At 42.1% G+C, this 18144-nt stretch overlaps 1 protein-coding gene across 6 annotated transcripts in view; it reads right to left on the bottom strand.

The window, feature by feature from the left end:
- Positions 1 to 18144, bottom strand: part of shank3a (SH3 and multiple ankyrin repeat domains 3a) — a 1110717-nt gene that overhangs the window by 186122 nt on the left and 906451 nt on the right. For all 6 annotated transcript variants that reach the window (XM_063072946.1, XM_063072949.1, XM_063072948.1 and 3 more), the window contains one exon: positions 3722 to 3846. In XM_063072946.1, coding sequence (XP_062929016.1) covers positions 3722 to 3846 — 125 coding nt within the window. The remainder of the gene's footprint in view (positions 1 to 3721; positions 3847 to 18144) is intronic.

The following is an 18144-nucleotide window of genomic DNA, read 5'->3' as shown; positions in this document are numbered from 1 at the left end:
AACCTCCTCTGGACTCTCTCCAATAACAATACATGCTTTCTGAGATATGGGGCCCAAAACTGTTGACAATACTCCAAGTGCAGCTTGACTACTGTCTTATAAAGCCTCAGCATTATCTCCTTGTTTTTATATTCTACTCCCCTTGAAATAAATGCCAACATTGCATTTGCCTTCTATCCCACAGACTCAACCTGTAAATTAACCTTCTGGGAGTCCTGCACGATGACTCCTAAGACCCTTTGCACCTCTGATCTTTGATCCTTCTCCCCATGTTAGAATTTTCTCCTCATTTAGATAATAGTCTGCACTATTATTCTTTTAACCAAAACGCATTATCATACATTTCCCAACACCATATTCCATCTGCTACTTTTTTGCCCATTCTTCCAATTTGTCTACATCCTGCTGCAATTGCATTGCTTCCTCAGCACTACCTACCACTCAATCTATCTTCATATCATCTGCGAACATTGCCACAAAGCCATCAATCCCATTAACCAAATCATTAACAAACAACGTGAAAAGTAGTGGTCTCAATACTGACTCCTGAGAAATACCTCTAGTCTCTGGCAGCCAACCAGAAAAGATCCCTTTTATTTCCATTCACTGCCTCCTGCCTATCAGCCATTCCTCTATCAATGTCAGTATCGTTCCCATAATGCCATAGGATTTTATCTTGTTAAGCAGCCTCATGTGATACCTTATCAAATGGCTTCTGAATCCAACTAAATGATATCCACAGCCTCTCCTTTGTCCACCCTGCTTGTTACTTCCTTGAAGAGCTCGAACTGATTTGTCAGGCAAGATTTCCCTTTACAGAAACCATGCAGACTTTGACTTATTTTATCAAGTGTACAAGAACCCTAAAGCCTCATCCTTAATAATAGACTCCAACACTTTCCCAAACACTGAGGTTAGGCTAACTAGCCTATAATATCCTTTCTTTTGCCTTCTTCTAATCTTAAGGAGTGGAGTGACATTTCCAATCTTCCAGTCCTCCGAGACCATGCCAGAATCAAGTGATTCTTGAAAGATCATGACGAATATATTTGTTATCTCTTGAGCAACCTCTCTCAGGACTCTGGGAGGTATTCCCTGGCCCAGGTGAGTTATCCACCTCAAGACCTCAAGATTCTTTGTAATATCAGCGGCACTCCACCCCTGCTCTCTGACTGCATCTTTTCCCTTCATATAGCTTTTTCAGTTGTCTTTTGTTGAATTTTAAAAGCTTCCCAATCATCCAGCACTTACATTTGTTACCTTATGTGCCCTTTCCTTAGCTTTTATGCAGTCCTTAACTTCCCTTGTCAGCCACAGTTGCCTACTCCTGCCAGTTGAAAACTTCTTCTGTGGGACATATCTATCCTGCGCCTTTTGAACTATTCCCAGAAACTTCAGCCACCTCTGCTCTGCCAGTATCCCCACCAGTATCCCCCTCCAATCCACCTGGCAAGTTCCCCTCTCATGCCTCTGTAATTCCCTGTATCCCATTGTGATACTGATATATGTGACTTGTGCTTCTCCCTCTCAAATTGCAGTATGAATTCAATCATATTATGATCACTGCTTCCTTATGGTTCCTTTATGTCAAGCTCACTAATAAGATCTGGGTTATTACACAACAGCCAATCTAAGATAGCCTTTCCCCCAGTAGGATCAAGCACAAGCTGCTCTTAAAAACCATCTCGTAGGCATTCAACAAATTCCCTTTCAAGGGATTGATTTTCCCAATCCCTTTGCATATTGAAGGCCCCCATTACAATTCTGACATTACCCTTATTATATGCCTTTTCTCTCTCCCTTTCAAATCTCAACCCCACATCTTAGCAATTATTTGGAGGCTTATGGCTAGCTTGGAAGTAGGTACAGAGGAGACATCAGGGGTAAGTTTTTCACGCAGAGAGTAGTGAGTGCGTGGAGTGGGCTTCTGGCAATGTTGGTGGAGGCGGATACAATAGTGTCTTTCAAGAGACTCCTGGATAGGTACATGGAGCTTAAAAATAGAGGACTATGGGTAACCTTAGGTAATTTCTAAAGTAAGTACATGTTTGGCACAGCATTGTGGGCCGAATGGCCTGTTATTACACAACAGCCAATCTAAGATAGCCTTTCCCCCAGTAGGATCAAGCACAAGCTGCTCTTAAAAACCATCTCGTAGGCATTCAACAAATTCCCTTTCAAGGGATTGATTTTCCCAATCCCTTTGCATATTGAAGGCCCCCATTAGATTTAGATTTAGATTTAGCTGTAGATTTTCTATGTTTCTATGTATGATTCCCAGAATGTTTTTTCACCCTTGCAGTTTCTTAACTCCACCCACAAAGATTCAACATTCTCTGACTCTATGTTACCTCTTTCTAAAGATGAAATTCCATCTCTTACCAACAGAACCACATCACTGCCTAAGCCTTCCTGCCTGACCTTTTGATACAAAGTATATCCTTTGATGTTAAGCTCCCAACTATGGCCTTCTTTCAGCCACGAATCAGTGATGTTCATAATGTCATACTGAACAATCTTTAATCGTATCACAATTTCGTCCACTTATTCCAAATGCTATGTGCATTTAAATACAACACCCTCAGTCCTGCATTCTTCATCTTTCTAAATTTTGCCTCAGTGGTACAATTTAACTCTTTGCTCTGTCTGCATTTGTACCCAATCATTGGCTTGTCCTTCCTTACATTCATGTTACACCCATCATCCACTTGTAAACCTGCTGGCTCATCCTCAGCTCTATCGTACTGGTTCCTGCCCCACTGCTACATTAGTTTCAACCACTCCCAACAAACCTGTCCACTATGATATTGGACACCTCAAATTCAAGTGCAACCCGTTCCTTTTGTACAGGTCACACCTGCCCCAGAAGAGATCCCAATGATCCAGAAATCTGAACCACTGCCCCCTGCTCCAATTCTTCAGCCATGCATTTATCTGCCACCTCATTCTGTTCCTATCCTCACTGTCGCAAAGCACGGGCAGCAATCCCGAAATTACTACCTTTGAGGTCCTGTTTCTCAGCATCCTTCCTAACTCCCTGTATTCTTTTTTCAGGACCTCCTCAATTTTTCAACCTATGTCATAGATAACAATATGTATCATGACTTCTGGCTGCAATGAGTTGAGTGATCAAAATATTTGTGTAAATACTTGTTAATCAGCAAATAAAATGAGGGAAATAAGCAATAGAGAAGTTTAAAGATGGTTTATCTCTATCCATAGTCTTGGCAGCCAAAAGGGGAACTGATAGTGGTGTGGAATTATCATTAGGTCTGATCCAGAGGCTGAAATATCAAAAATTTTGGATGTTTATTAGGCTGCAGTGATTTCATAAGTAGGTAGGGAAAGGTTATGAAAGGACTTGAAAAGAAGTTCGAAAATTTGGAAATTAAGGCATAACTTAATCAATGCCCAAAGCAAGGTCAGAATGAATATGCAGATGGTACAATATGAGAAGCTCATGGATGGAATGTTTTTCCAAAAAACACACTAGGCTAACTGGACAATATCCCAATATACAGGAATATCCGGAGAACTGAAAATACTAACCAGGCTTTCACTGGACATGATAATTTGTGCATTCCAGCTTTCCAACTCATTTTACATATTCCAATCATTTAATAGCCACAATTACTACTACTGCACTCTGCCAGTAGAAATAATTCTGCTTCAGAATTGTTTTCAATAACCATTTTCCATCAAATAAAGGACGCATTATTACCTCAATCAGGAAGTCTCCTGTCCTTAGCCCAGCTTTCCATGCCACTCCCTCCACGTCCACCGATTCCAGGTATTGCAAAGCAGGGAATGCTGGCGTGGGTGTGAACTCTTCAATTGGAGTCTCAGCTACAGAAAAAGAGAACAGTCTCTGTGAATCACCCACACTTACTCCTGTTCTCTCACTCACTCTACTCTCTGTAATTCCCTCAGCCAAAGTATCCCCCGAAACTTTAAATTTGAATCATCTCATGATTCTAGCTTGGATAGTTTACTGTCAGTGATGGAGAAGCTGCTAGGAATGATAACAAGGAACAAAATTAATAGATACATCGACAATAACAAATTAATAAGTGAAAGTTTATTTGTTTAAGGCCAGCTATAATGAGTTTTCTGATTAATGAACAGAGTATTGATAAATGTAATTCATTGACACGATATAGACATTTGAGAAGATGCAAGAGGAACTGTGATTCAGGCAGCATATCTGGAGACAGTGGGATGGTTGACATTTTGGGTCGAGGCTCCAGAATACAATAGTGTTATCCAAAGCATGACTCAGGGATTGCTGATTTTGCTGGTTTATCCTAATTGCTTAAAGAATGATGAAGATAGTGATTGAACAAGGGAAAATAGGCTGCATTAATGAAAAGCATGTGGCAAATTAAATTTAATGCAGGAAAGTATGACACAATTTGGTAGAGAATAAAGTAAGATAACATTACACCAAAAGTACGATTCAAAAGTTGCTACATGAACTCGTCTCCCACAGTCAATGAATGACAATTAGTACTTTTACAATACCTTGAAATAGATAATATATACTTGCTGGTGTTTCAGAGCAGAACAAAAAAATTACCAAGTAGGCTTAACTTCAAATCCAATTCTTAATTCTTGCACCAGATATTTCTCCTTATCTGTCATCTTCTACTCTGTATCTGGCAACTGTCCACCTCCTGATCAGATCCTTTGTGCTCCATCAAAAACTACCTTCCACCCATCTTTCTTCTCCCATTCCATCAGAGAGTGTAATGATTATGCCACAACTCTGAACTGTTACAATGTTTTAAAATAACAATATTTAATGTTTCAAGTCAAAAATTCTAACCAGAAATGGGAACGAGAGAAAAAATAAATTTTAAGTTTCATTGATGGTGGTGAATCGGTAGTATTTGTTATAGGGGAAGGCCATGATTGATGTGGGCATAAACTGTTGATGAAGCAAATGACTGCTAGGTTAATGAGGAAGAGCAGATAAAATGTAAATGTGAAAAACTGAGAGAACACAGGCAAAGAAATGTGACAGCGAGGTCAAGCCATGCTAGTGGAAAGAGAACAACTGTGTCAACATTACAGAGGTATGATCCACAGCAGAACTGGTCAGTAACTAGTCGTCTATTATATTGTGGGACTAGAGTTTAGGCTGCTCAGAATGTCAGATTTGCTCCTCTGACAGGCACTAGTTGATCAAATGGATTGTTATGACAGTTGGGTTGTTATATAGCTATTATCACTGGTTCAATTTTACTGAATTTAGATTCCTCAGCTGCTTTGGTAGAGTATAAATTCAAGTCAGCCCCCAAATACTCATCCAGTAACAATCACTACGCAATCAAACAGAAATTTTCCATTTTCAGTTCTAGGCTGATACTCAAGATATTTCTGGTGGGTGGGTGTGTGTGTGTGTCCAGCCCACTATATAGGCTGTGGAAACCTGCACCACTGGGCTCTACACTAATTCACCTATCAATTGGAACAAAGGTGGCTTTGATCTCATCATAGCCTTTGAGATTCTTTAACTCTACACGCTCTTGTCCGAGTAAGAGTGGAAAGATACAAAATAATGCGGCTAATTCAAACATCTGGCTCCTGTAATTATTTCACATGTACAGTCCAATTTTAATTTGGGGTTCCATTCCTTTCATTGTATCAACAGGTGAGTACAATTCCTATCATCACGTTTTCCCTGTAACACTTACAATACCAAATATTGAAGTTTTCCTTTAACTGATAATAGACAATAGATGCAGGAGTAGGCCATTCGGCCCTTCGAGCCAGCACCGCCATTCACTGTGATCATGGCTGATCATCCACTATCAGTATCCAGTTCCTGCCTTATCCCCATAACCTTTGATTCCGCTATCTTTAAGAGCTCTATCCATCTCTTTTTTGAAAGCATCCAGAGACTTGGCCTCCACAGCCTTCTGGGGCAGAGCATTCCATATATCCACCACTCTCTGGGTGAAAAAGTTTTTCCTCAACTCTGTTCTAAATGGCCTACCCCTAATTCTTAAACTGTGGCCTCTGGTTCTGGACTCACCCATCAGCGGGAACATGCTTCCTGCCTCCAGAGTGTCCAATCCCTTAATAATCTTATACGTTTCAATAAAGATCCCCTCTCAGCCTTCTAAATTCCAGTGTATACAACCCCAGCTGCTCCAACCTTTCGACATATGACAGTCCCACCATCCCAGGAATTAACCTTGTGAACCTACGCTGCACTCCTTCAATAGCAAGAACGTCCTTCCTCAAATTTGGAGACCAAAACTGCACACAGTACTCCAGGTGTGGTCTCACCAGGGCCCTGTACAGCTGCAGAAGGACCTCTTTGCTCTTATACTCAATTCCCCTTGTTATGAAGGCCAGCATGCCATTAGCTTTCTTCACTGCCTGCTGTACTTGCGTGCTTGCTTTCAGTGACTGATGTACAAGAACACCTAGATCTTGTTGTACTTCCCCTTTTCCTAACTTGACTCCATTTAGTTAATAATCTGCCTTCCCGTTCTTACCAGCAAAGTGGATAACCTCACATTTATCCACATTAACCAGCGAGTTAAAAGTTGAGTCAAAATGCATTGATACATCAAATCTGATAATCACTACAAAATGCTATAGTTGGCTTTTTGATGCCACACATACAGTTCGGAAACACAGAAACATAGAAAATCTACAACACAATACAGGCCTTCTGGCCCACAATGCTGTGCCAAACATGTACTTACTTTAGAAATTACCTTGAGTTACCCATAGCCCTCTATTTTTCTAAGCTCTATGTACCTATCCAAGAGGCTCTTAAAAGACCCTATTGTATCTGCCTCCACCACCGTCACTGGCGTAAAAAACTTACCCTTGACATCTCCCCTGTACCTACTTCCAAGCACCTTACATCTTAGCCATTTTAGTCTCACTATCCACATGATCAATGCCTCTAATCATTTTATCCACCTCTTTCAGGTCACCTGTCATCCTTCATTGCTCCAAGGAGAAAAGGCCAAGTTCACTCAACCTATTCTCATAAGGCATGCTCCCCAATCCAGTCAACATCCTTGTAAATCTCCTCTGCACCATTTGTATAGTTTCTACAGCCTTCTTGTAGTGAGGTGACCAGAACTGAGCACAGTACTCCAAGTGGTCAGACCAGGGTCCTATAAAGCTATAACATTACCTCTCGGCTCTTGAACTCAATCCCATGGTTGATAAAGGCCAATACACCGTATGCCTTCTTAACTACACAGTCAACCTGTGCAGCAACTTTGAGTGTCCTATAGACTCGGACCCCAAGAACCCTCTGACCCTCCACACTGCCTAAAGTCTTTCCATTAATACTATATTCTGCCATCATATTTGACCTACCAAAATGAACCACCACACACTTATCTGGGTTGAACTCCATCTGCCACTTCTCAGCCCAGTTTTGCATCCTATCAATGGCCTGCTATAACCTCTGACAGCCCTCCACACTATCCACAACACCCCCAACTTTTGTGTCATCAGCAAATTTACTAACCCATCCCCCCAGCTCCTTATCCGGTCATTTATAGAAATCACGAAGAGTAAGGGTCCCAGAACAGATCCCTGAGGCACCCCACTGGTGACCGACCTCCATGCAGAATATGACCCATCTACAACCACTCTTTGCCTTCTGTGGGCAAGCCAGTTCTGGATTCACAAAGCAAGGTCCCATTGGATTCCATGCCTCCTTACTTTCTCAATAAGCCTTGCATGGGGTACCTTATCAAATGCTTTGCTGAAATCCATATACACTACATCTATGGCTCTACCTTCATCAATGTGTTTAGTCAAATCCTCAAAAAATTTAATCAGGCTCGTAAGGCACGACCTGCCTTTGAGAAAGCCATGCTGATTATTCATAATCATATTATGCCTCTCCAAATGTTCATAAATCCTGCTTCTCAGGATCTTCTCCATCAATTTATCAACCACTGAGGTAAGACTCACTGGTCTATAATTTCCTGGGCTATCTCTACTCCCTTTCTTGAATAAGAGAACAACATCTGCAACCCTCTAATCCTCCGGAACCTCTCCCACCCCCATTGATGATACAAAGATCATTGCCAGAGGCTCAGCAATCTCATCCCTCACCTCCAAAGCTAATGTGGTGAACACGAGGAAATCTGCAGATGCTGGAAATTCAAGCAACACACACAAAATGCTGGTGGAACGCAGCAGGCCAGACAGTATCCATAGGAAGAAGCACAGTCGACGTTCCACCAGCATTTTGTGCGTGTTGCTAATGTGGTGAACTTGTATTTCTTTAAATGTGTCACCTAGAATTAGTCACAGTGCTTCAGGTATGGTTCAACCAGAGCTTTATACAGCTGTAAAGATTGTGGAGGCATTAGCAGTGAGATTTCTAGAATCACTGGAGTCAGGGAGGGTCCATAAGACCCTAAGACATAGATCAGAATCAGGCCAACCGGCCCATCGCTCGAGTCAGGGAGGGTCCATAAGACCCTAAGACATAGATCAGAATCAGGCCAACTGGCCCATCGATTCCGTTCTGCCACTCCTTCATTCCCACACACTCCTGCCTGCCCCCCAACCCCTACAACTCCGACCAATCAAGCAATGAACACCACAGACTCACCAGCCCCGCCCCCCCGCCAAAGAAATTCCTCCTCATCTCCGCTCCAAATGGATTCCCCTCCACTCCGAGGCTGCATACCCCGATTCTAGACCCTCTCTCCACAGGAAACACCCTCTCCATATTCACCCTACCCAACCTCTTAATACTAGATACATTTCAAAGAGATCCCCCCTCACTCCTTCAAAATCCAGAGAGCACAGGCCCAGACTGTCCAGCATGGACTAGAAGGGCCAAAGAGACAGTTTCTGATTTGTAGTGCTCAATGATTCTCTGAGATTATTCTTAACCTGTCTTCCAACAGTTTCTCCATAAATAAATCAGTTGTGGATTGACTCAGTCAGCAAAAATAAAATTCACCCTGCAGGGTACTTATGCTGAACACTGAGCCCATAAAATGCTGCGCATTTACCAATTATGGGTTGCAGAGGACTAGAAAATTGCAGATGTGACTCTCCTGTTTAAGAAGTGGGGGGAGACAAAAAACAGGAAATTATAGGCTGGCTAGCCAAACCTCAGTGGTTGGAAGATTGTAGAGTCATTATAAAGGGTGATTGGAAATACAAGACAAAATAGGATGGTCAGCATGGTTTTGTTTAACGGAGATTATTCCTGGTAAATCAGTTACAATTCTCTATGATACAACAAGCAGGTCAGACAAAGGAGAGTAGGTGGACATTATTTACATAGATTTTTAGAAGGCCTTTGACAAGGTGCCACAAAAAGGCTGCTAAATAAGTTAAAAGTCCATGGTGTTAGAGGCTAAGACCACAGTCAGTATGCATCAGATAACATTTCCTCCTCACTGTAAATCAACACAGGATCACCTCAAGGATGTGAGTTTAGCCCACTGCTCCTCGCTCTTTACACTCATGACAGTGTGGAGAAGCACAGCTCAAATGCCATCTATGAAGTTGCTGATAATACCACTGTTGCCAGCAGAACCTCAGGTGTTAATGAGACTCCAATGCACAAGATTACAAGAGATAGAGGTGTATAAGATGGTGAGAGGCATTGATGATCGAGGAGTTTCAGATGATGAGAGGCATTGATGACAGAGGAGTTTCAGATGAGAGGCATTGATGACAGAGGAGTTTCAGATGATGAGAGGCATTGATGATAGAGGTGTTTCAGATGATCAGAGGCATTGATGATAGAGGAGTTCCAGATGATGAGAGGCATTGATGATAGAGGTGTTTCAGATGATGAGAGGCATTGATGATAGAGTTTCAGATGATGAGAGGCATTGATGATAGAGGTGTTTCAGATGATGAGAGGCATTGATGATAGAGGTGTTTCAGATGATGAGAGGCGTTGATGATAGAGGAGTTTCAGATGATGAGAGGCATTGATGATAGAGGTGTATAAGATGGTGAGAGGCATTGATCGTGTGGATAGTCAGAGACTTTTCCCAGGGCTGAAATGGCACAGTTTTAAGGTGATTGGAAGTAGGTACAGAGGAGATGTCAGGGGTAAGTTTTTTATGCAGAGAATGGTGAGTGCGTGGAATGGGCTGCCGGTGACGGTGGTGGAGGTGGATACGATAGGGTCTTTTAAGAGACTCCTGGATAGGTACATGGAGCTTAGAAAAATAGAGGGCTATTGGTACCCCTAGGTAATTTCTAAAGTAAGTACATGTTCGGCACAGCATTGTGGGCCGAAGGACCTGTATTGTGCTGTAGGTTTTCTATGTTTCTATCTATTTCCCCTCCGACATCATATGTCTGAACGATCCTCAGTTATTCGCCTTTTATACTATTTATTTATTTTTGTAACTTATAGCATTTTTTATACCTTGCACTGTACTGATACTGCTAAGCAAGAAATTTCAGGACGTACAGCATGTTAGCGATAATAAACTTGATTATGAATCTTTTCAGGATGGCTGCCAGTAACTAATGGAAAGTGAATCTTAGGGTTGTATATGCTGACGTAGATATACTTTGATAATAAATTTACTCTGAATGTTGAATTCTGCAGGAGTTAAGTGTTGGGACTGCAATTTTTCATACTTAGGCTAATAAGGAACTGATGGCATTGTGGCCAAGTCTGTAAACAATATGACCATAAGACATAAGAACAGAATTAGGCCATTTGGTACATTGAGTCTGCTCTGCCATTTCATCATGGCTAATTTATTATCGCTCTCAACTCCATTCTACTGCTGCATCCCCATAACGTTTGAAGCCTTGACAAATCAAGAACCTATCAAACTCCACTTTAAATATTATCAGCCTCCACAGCTGTCTGTGGTAATGAATTCTACAGATTCACCACCCTAAAGAAATTCCTCCTCATTGCTGATCTACAGCGACTTGATAGGTGGAGGGACAGGTAGTGTCGTGGAGGCATGGAGTCTGCAGATGCCTTTAACAGGTTGGGAGACTGGGCAGAAAAGTAGCAGATGGAATATAACACAGGTGGAGGTATGAAGGGATGTGGAAGTCTTAGTTCAGGATTATATTAATGCTAACTTGCTGGACGAGTCAGCAGTAGAGAAGACAAAAGCAATGGCAGCATTCATTTCAAGAGGACTAGAACATAAAAGCAAGAATATACTGCCAAAGCTTTGGTAATACTGCATTTGGAATGTTGCGAGCAATCTTAGGCCCAGCATCTAAGGAAAGATGTGATGGGTCTGAAAAAGTTCCAGAGCAGGTTCACAAGAATGAGTCCAGAGATAAAAAGGTTAACATCTGAGGAACATTTCATAGCTCTGAGCCAGTACTCAATGGAATTCAGAAAGATTGGTCTGGATTTCATTGAAACCTATTCGATATTGAAAGGCATGGATGGAGCAACTGTTTCCATTTGTACGAGATTCTGGAATCTGAGGGCACAGCCTCAGAATAAAGGGATGTCCCTTTTAAACAGAGCTGAGGAGGAATTTCTTCAGAGGGTGGTTAATATGTGGAATTTACTGCTGCAGAGGGCAGTACAGGCCAAAACACTAGATATACTGTATTTCAGGCAGTTTGATAGGTTCTTCAAAGTTCAAAGTAAATGTATCATCTAATTACATATATGTCACCATATACAACCCGAGATTTGTTTTCTTGTGGGCATACTCAATAAATTGATAGAATAATAACCTTAACAGAATCAATGAAAGACCTCACCAACTTGGGTGTTCAACCAGTGTACAAAAGACAACAGTGTGAAAATACAAAAAGAAAAGAATAATAATAAATAAATAATCCATAAATATTGAGAACATAAGGTGAAGAGTCCTTGAAAGTGAGTCCAGACATTATGGGAAAATTTCAGTGATGGACTGGGTCAAGTGAAATTGAGTGAAGTTAGCCCCTTTGGTTCAAGGGCCTGATGTTTGAAGGGGGTCGATGGTCAGGGGAGGACAGCCAAATGAGCCGTCTGGGTGAGCTCTGAGGCCCCCGTACCTTCTTCCTAATGGCAGCAGCGAGAAGAGAGCATGAACTGGTTGGTGGGGGTCCCTGATGATGAACGCTGAACGGTGGGGAGAGCTTTATCAGTGATGGACTGGGTCACATCCACTATTTTTTATAGAATTTTCCAATCAAGAGCATTGATGTTGCCATGCCAGGCAGAGATGCAGCCAGTCAATACACTCTCCACTACAGATCTATAGAAGTTTGTCAAAGTTTTAGATGTCAGGCTGAACCTTCACAAACTCTTAAGGAAGTATCGATGCTGCCATGCTTTTTTCCTGATTGCACTTCTGTGCTCGGCCCAGGACAGGTCCTCGGAAACAATAACACGGCGGAGTTTAAAGTTGCTGACCCTCTCCATCTGTGATCCTCTGATGAGGACTGGCTCATGGACTCTGGTTTGCTTCTCCTGAAGTCAATATTCAGTTCCTTGGTCTTGTGACATTGAGTAACTTACAGTTTAAGGTGATGCTGGTGAACTTCAGTGACTTTTGGCTGGTGGCTAACGAAACACGGAAAACAACCAAACGCTTTGTTAATCTCACTTTTTCAGGCAAACGATCATCGCAAATACTTCCCTTTTGGACTTGAAAACAATTTGATATGGCAAAACCGAGGCGAGTTGAGACAGCGGGCCCATCAAGGAGCACCCGAACATCAGTTAATCTAAGTGCCATGCCAAAGGCCGAATCAAGGTGGAAAGGTTCAGGCACCAGTGTGTACCGATTTGACTGAACTTGATGTTTGGACGTCGACTCAGGTGCCAGGACAGATTGAAAAGGTCAGGATGTCAGGGCCCGAGGCAAGGGATGGACTGGTTCAAGTTGCTGTTCCACAAGGGTTACTTGCCTCTGTGCTGAAATATGAGACTCTCTTGCAGACATCAGTTCAGAACAGTGAGTTTTTATTTTCTCTCTGCATATTGGGTGTTTGCTGATCCTTTTATATATGGGTTCTTTTGGGTTTCTTCGTTTCATGGCTACCTGTTAGGAGATGAATCTCAAGGTTGTATAATGTATACAACTTTGATAATAAATGTACTGTACTTTGTGTGAGAGGTTGTTGTTGGGGCCACCACTCAGCCAGATTTTCAATCACCCTTTTACATGCTGATTTATCACCACCTTTGATTCAGCCTACAGCAGTGGTGTCATCAGCAAACTTGAATATGGCATTGGAGCTGTGCTTAGCCATGTTGTCATAAGTGTAAGGCGAATAGAGCAGGTGGTACACCTGTGCTGATGGAGATCATGGAGGAGATATTGTTGGCAATCCAAACTGACTGGTGTCTGCAAGTGAAGAAATTAAGGATCCAATTGCAAAAGGAGGTAAAGGACAGAGCCTATTCATTAGTTTTGAGGGGATGATAGTATTGAATACTGAGCTGTCGTTGATAAAACAGCATTCGGATGCATGCATTTTTGTTGCCCAGCTGTTCCAGGATTGAGTCCAGAGCCATTGAGATGCATCTGCCATGGACCTGTTGCTCTGGTAGGCAAATTGGAGAAGATTCATGTTGTTCCTCTGGCTGGAGTTCATATGTTTCATTGCCATCGTCTCAAAACACTTCATTGCTGTGGATGTAAGTGCTACTTGACAGTAGTCGTTGAGGCAGGGTACCATGTTCTTCTCAGGCACCGGTATAAGTAAGTCTGCTTGAAGCAGGTGGGTAGCTCAGACTGTTGAAGCAAGAGGTTAAAGATCTGAGTGAAGACTCCAGCCAGTTGATCAGCACAGGTCTTTAGTACTTGGACAGGTATCCTGTCTGGTCTAGATGCTTTTCGTGGGTTCACCCTCCTAAAGGCAGCTCCCATGTTGGCCTCTGAGACTTAGTAAATCACAGGACATTCAGAGACTGTGGGAATTCGTGATGGTTGCTCCACGTTTTGAGGGTCAAGGCGAGCATTGAAGGTACTGAGCTCATCTGGAAGCAAAGCCCTGTTGTCGCCTATGTCACTTGATTTAATTTTACAAGCGGTGATAGTATTTAAGCCCTGCCACAACTGTTGAATCAGGTTTCATCCAGAAATGCCACTTCACTATGAGATGGCTTTCCAGAGATTGTACATGGACCTCTTGTAACTTCCTTGGTCATCGGACTTGAATGCTTCTGATCTGGCCCTCAGTGGATATTGGATCTCATGGTTCATCCGCAGCTTCTGATTGGGGAAGACTCTGAATGATTTTGTGGGGACACAATCACCTATAACTGTTTTAGTAAGTTTCATGACAATCATGTTGTATTCATTTAGATCCACAGATGAGTCCTTGAATACGGCCCAGTCCAGTGACTTGAAGCAATTCCATAGTTGCTCCTTGGCTTCCTGCGATCAGGTCTTCGTTTTCCTAAACTCTGGAGCGTTGATCTTTAGCCTCTGCTCGTATGCAGGCAGAAGTACAGCCAAGTGACCCGATTTTCTGAAATATAGTCTAGGCACGGAATGGTAGGCATTTCTTATCATAATATAACAGTGGTCCAGTACGTTGAGACCTCTGGTGCTGCAGGTTATTTGCTGGTAGTAACTGGGCAGGGTTTTCTTCAAACAAGTCTGATTGAAGTTCTCAACTATGATTTGAAATGTATTGCTTCTTGTTTAGAGATGGCATCACGCAGTATCTTAAGCGCTTCATTATAGTTGCCACTGGTGGAATGTAAACTGCCTCTTTCTTCATGTAAAAAATACTTTATCCTTCTATGCTTTTAAGGTTGAAGGTAGATGACTCCACATTTCTGTAGAATGAAATCTTTCTAGAGTTTTAGCTAGTCTATTAACACATTAATAAAACATAATACTTTTCCTAATGCTGAACTTTGTGTCATGAGAAAACATGGCCACTGGGATTATTGTCTCATCGCTGAACTAATTTGTAAAAATATAGGCTAGTTACAATACCAGTCACATCCACACAGGACACACTTAGTATCGTTCTTCCAATTATAGCACCAGCCCACCTTTTCTTCTCTGCCTTCTGCAAGTTCGCCAATTTCCTGCCGCAGTCAGTAACTAGCTTTCCATTCCACAGGCTTCAACCTGTTACTAGAAATTATCCATTACTATAATGAGCACCTATTAAATTTCCTGATATTATTTGGTGACTTCCCCAACCTATTCAGAGAGGTTTATCACAAATAACCTGTCCTATGAAAATTAATCTTAATTCTTTTTGACTTAATTAAAAACATTCAAACACCATTTTCTGACAACAGGTGAGAGTCTGATTTCTAGTTCTCTATTTTCCCTCTTACACTTAATCCTGTTTGGAAGTATGTCATAGAGTTGCTGAGCTATACAAAAGAGAAACAGACCCTTAAGCCCAACACTTCTACACTGGTCATTTCGCCTGTCTACATCAATCCTTCTTGTCCATTTTAACTCCTTATTCCTTTATGCCTTGTTTATTCAAGCACCTCTCCAATGCTTCTTAAATGCTGTTACTGTTCCTGCCTCTAGTCTTAGACCCACCTCTCATGGGAAACAGACTGTAGCTGTCTAATCTACCTCATATTTTCAAATGCCACATCTCAGCCTTCCTTGTTCAAGGGAAAACAGAACCAGCCAATACAATCTCTCCGTATATTTTAATCAAGGCAGAATTCATATCAATCTTTACCGCATCCTCCTGAGCTTCATCACATCTTTCCTGTAACACAGTGATTGCAACTGCACATAATGCTACCTGTGCCATCTAACCAACCATTTGCAGAATCACAACACAATATCTCAACTACCACACTCAATGCCACGGCAAATGAAGGCATTCGCCTTCTTCACCACACTGTCTATCTGTGTTGCCACTTTCAGGGAACTATGTACGTGAAGACTAAGGCCTCTTTGTTCAAAAACTGCTCTCTGTATATGTTGTGCCTTGGATTAAATTCCAAAACTGTATCGCTTCACACTTGTCCAAACTAATTCCTTTTGTCAATCCCTTGACCACTTTCACAGTTGATCTAGATCCTGCTGTAACTGTAGACAACTTTCTTTACTGTCCACCAAATTTTACTGACATCTACAAGATTATTAATCACACAACCCACGTTATCATTAATAAATATAGTGGATTTCAGTTAACTGGGACACTTTGGGACTTCGGGACCTGTACATTTTGGCCCAATAAAGTGGCTGTCCCAATTGGATTGGGTACTTTCCCAGCATATGGGATGAATAAACTTTTCTTGGGCTTCAAGCCAGGTACAGGTATCGACTATATCCAATGTTTAATATCAAACTCTGCCATCTTCATCAGGGATGATGCCTAGCCATATCTAGTGCAGTGGTACTTATCACCCATGTAGTCCATCCATCCAATTAGGTTACTGCTCTCCCACCTTGCTTACAATCGAATTCCAGTTCTTACCTAGAGTGAGACAAATGCTTCTTCAGATACATTGATGACACCTTTGTAGTGTGGCCTCATGGATTCCAGGCACTCCAACAGTTCCACAACCATCTGAACAGTATCCATCCAAACATTCAATTTACGATGGAGATTGAGAAGAGTGGTTGCCTCCCGTTCCTGGATATTCTAATGCGATGGAAGCCTTGGACATGGCGTCTATCGGAAACCCGCTCACATGGACTCGTACCTCAACAGTAACAGCCACCATCACTCCTCCTAACATACAGCGGTTCTTTCTACTTTGATTAACCGTGTAAAAGTTATTTCAGGCCCGGGGAGTCTCCCAGAGGAAATAAGATGATTATGCATGACGTTCCTACAGGATGGCTACAAGGTGAAGGTAATCACCTTCAAAAGGTCGACAAAAATAACCAGGAAACCTAACAACAAGGAGGAACGTGTCACTACTGCCTGTCTTCCCTATATTTCCATGGTTTCTGGAAGGATCATCAGGATCTTGAAGAAATACTGGATTATTACCATGCACAATCCCGTAAGGAAGCTCAAATCACAGCTTACATGGGTCAAAGATGACCTGGGACACAGAATGACTGGCGTTTACAGGATTCCCTGTGAATGTGCAGCAGCTTATATCAGCTGGACAGGACACAAGGTGGAAACCCATATCTAGGAGCACAGGAGGTGTATCTGTTTGGGTTACCCAGAGAAAGCAGCGGTAGCAGAACATTGCATTCGGAATGGCCATAGGATTTGATTGACTTCAACAACAAAAAACTACTGTACCGTCCCGATGGCTTTTGGGACTGCCTGGTGAAGGAAGCTATTGACATAAAACTAGGGAAAAGAACTTTAATAAAGGCGAAGGTCTCGCCCAAGTAAGAACTGGAATTCGATTGTAAACATGGAGAGAGAGCAGAAACCTGATTGAATGAGGACTAACCAATCAGGAGGGACGTAATATGGGGGTATAAATACCACCAGACTGGACATACCCTGGCATTATTCCTGATGAAGATGGCAGAGTTTGTCATTGAAACTTCGGTTATAATTGATACCTGTACACAGCTGGAAGCCCAAGGAAAGCTTATTCTTTCATGGAAATAGCTTAAAAGGTATTAAAAAAAAGACAAACTATTGTTTAACTGAGTAACAAGTTATGTACTTAAATGAAGTACAGGACAAATTAAAACACTGTCAATACTACTACAGTAACTTAAAACTGTATATCAGTTCCTAATAGTATCTATGGAAGAATTCTGTCCTGCCTAAATTCTTTTTGCATGTTGATTTTGCTACCAGAGGTAAGAACACATTAGACCTCATTTACTGACATCCCTGGCATATATAAAGTTGCTCCCAGTTCCCACATCAGATTTTCTGACCACTTATCTACCTGCATTCCACCCACTGATTAAATGTGTCAATCTCAACATTACAGGACTGTTTTGAAAACATGGACTGCAGCATGTTCAGGGAGGCAGCTACCTACAACCATCATATTAACATTGATGAATATGTGAGATCTGTGATTAGCTATATAGAGAAGCCCCTGTTCACCATTTCCCATCCCCTTTTCCCTCACTCACCTTCTCTCCTTGCCCGCCCATTGCCTCCCTCTGGTGCTCCTCCCCTCTTTTCTCTCTTCCATGGCCTTCTGTCTCTTTCGCCAATCAACTTCCCAGCTCTTTACTTCATCCCTCCCCCTCCAGGTTTCACCCACCACCTTGTGTTTTCCTCTCTCCCCTCCCGACACCTTTTAAATCTACTTCTCAG

Source organism: Mobula hypostoma, chromosome 20 (genome assembly GCF_963921235.1).
Source record: "Mobula hypostoma chromosome 20, sMobHyp1.1, whole genome shotgun sequence".
Taxonomy (NCBI): domain Eukaryota; kingdom Metazoa; phylum Chordata; class Chondrichthyes; order Myliobatiformes; family Myliobatidae; genus Mobula; species Mobula hypostoma.
Note: the sequence above shows the minus strand (reverse complement) of the source record. Positions and strands in the feature narration are given on the sequence as shown.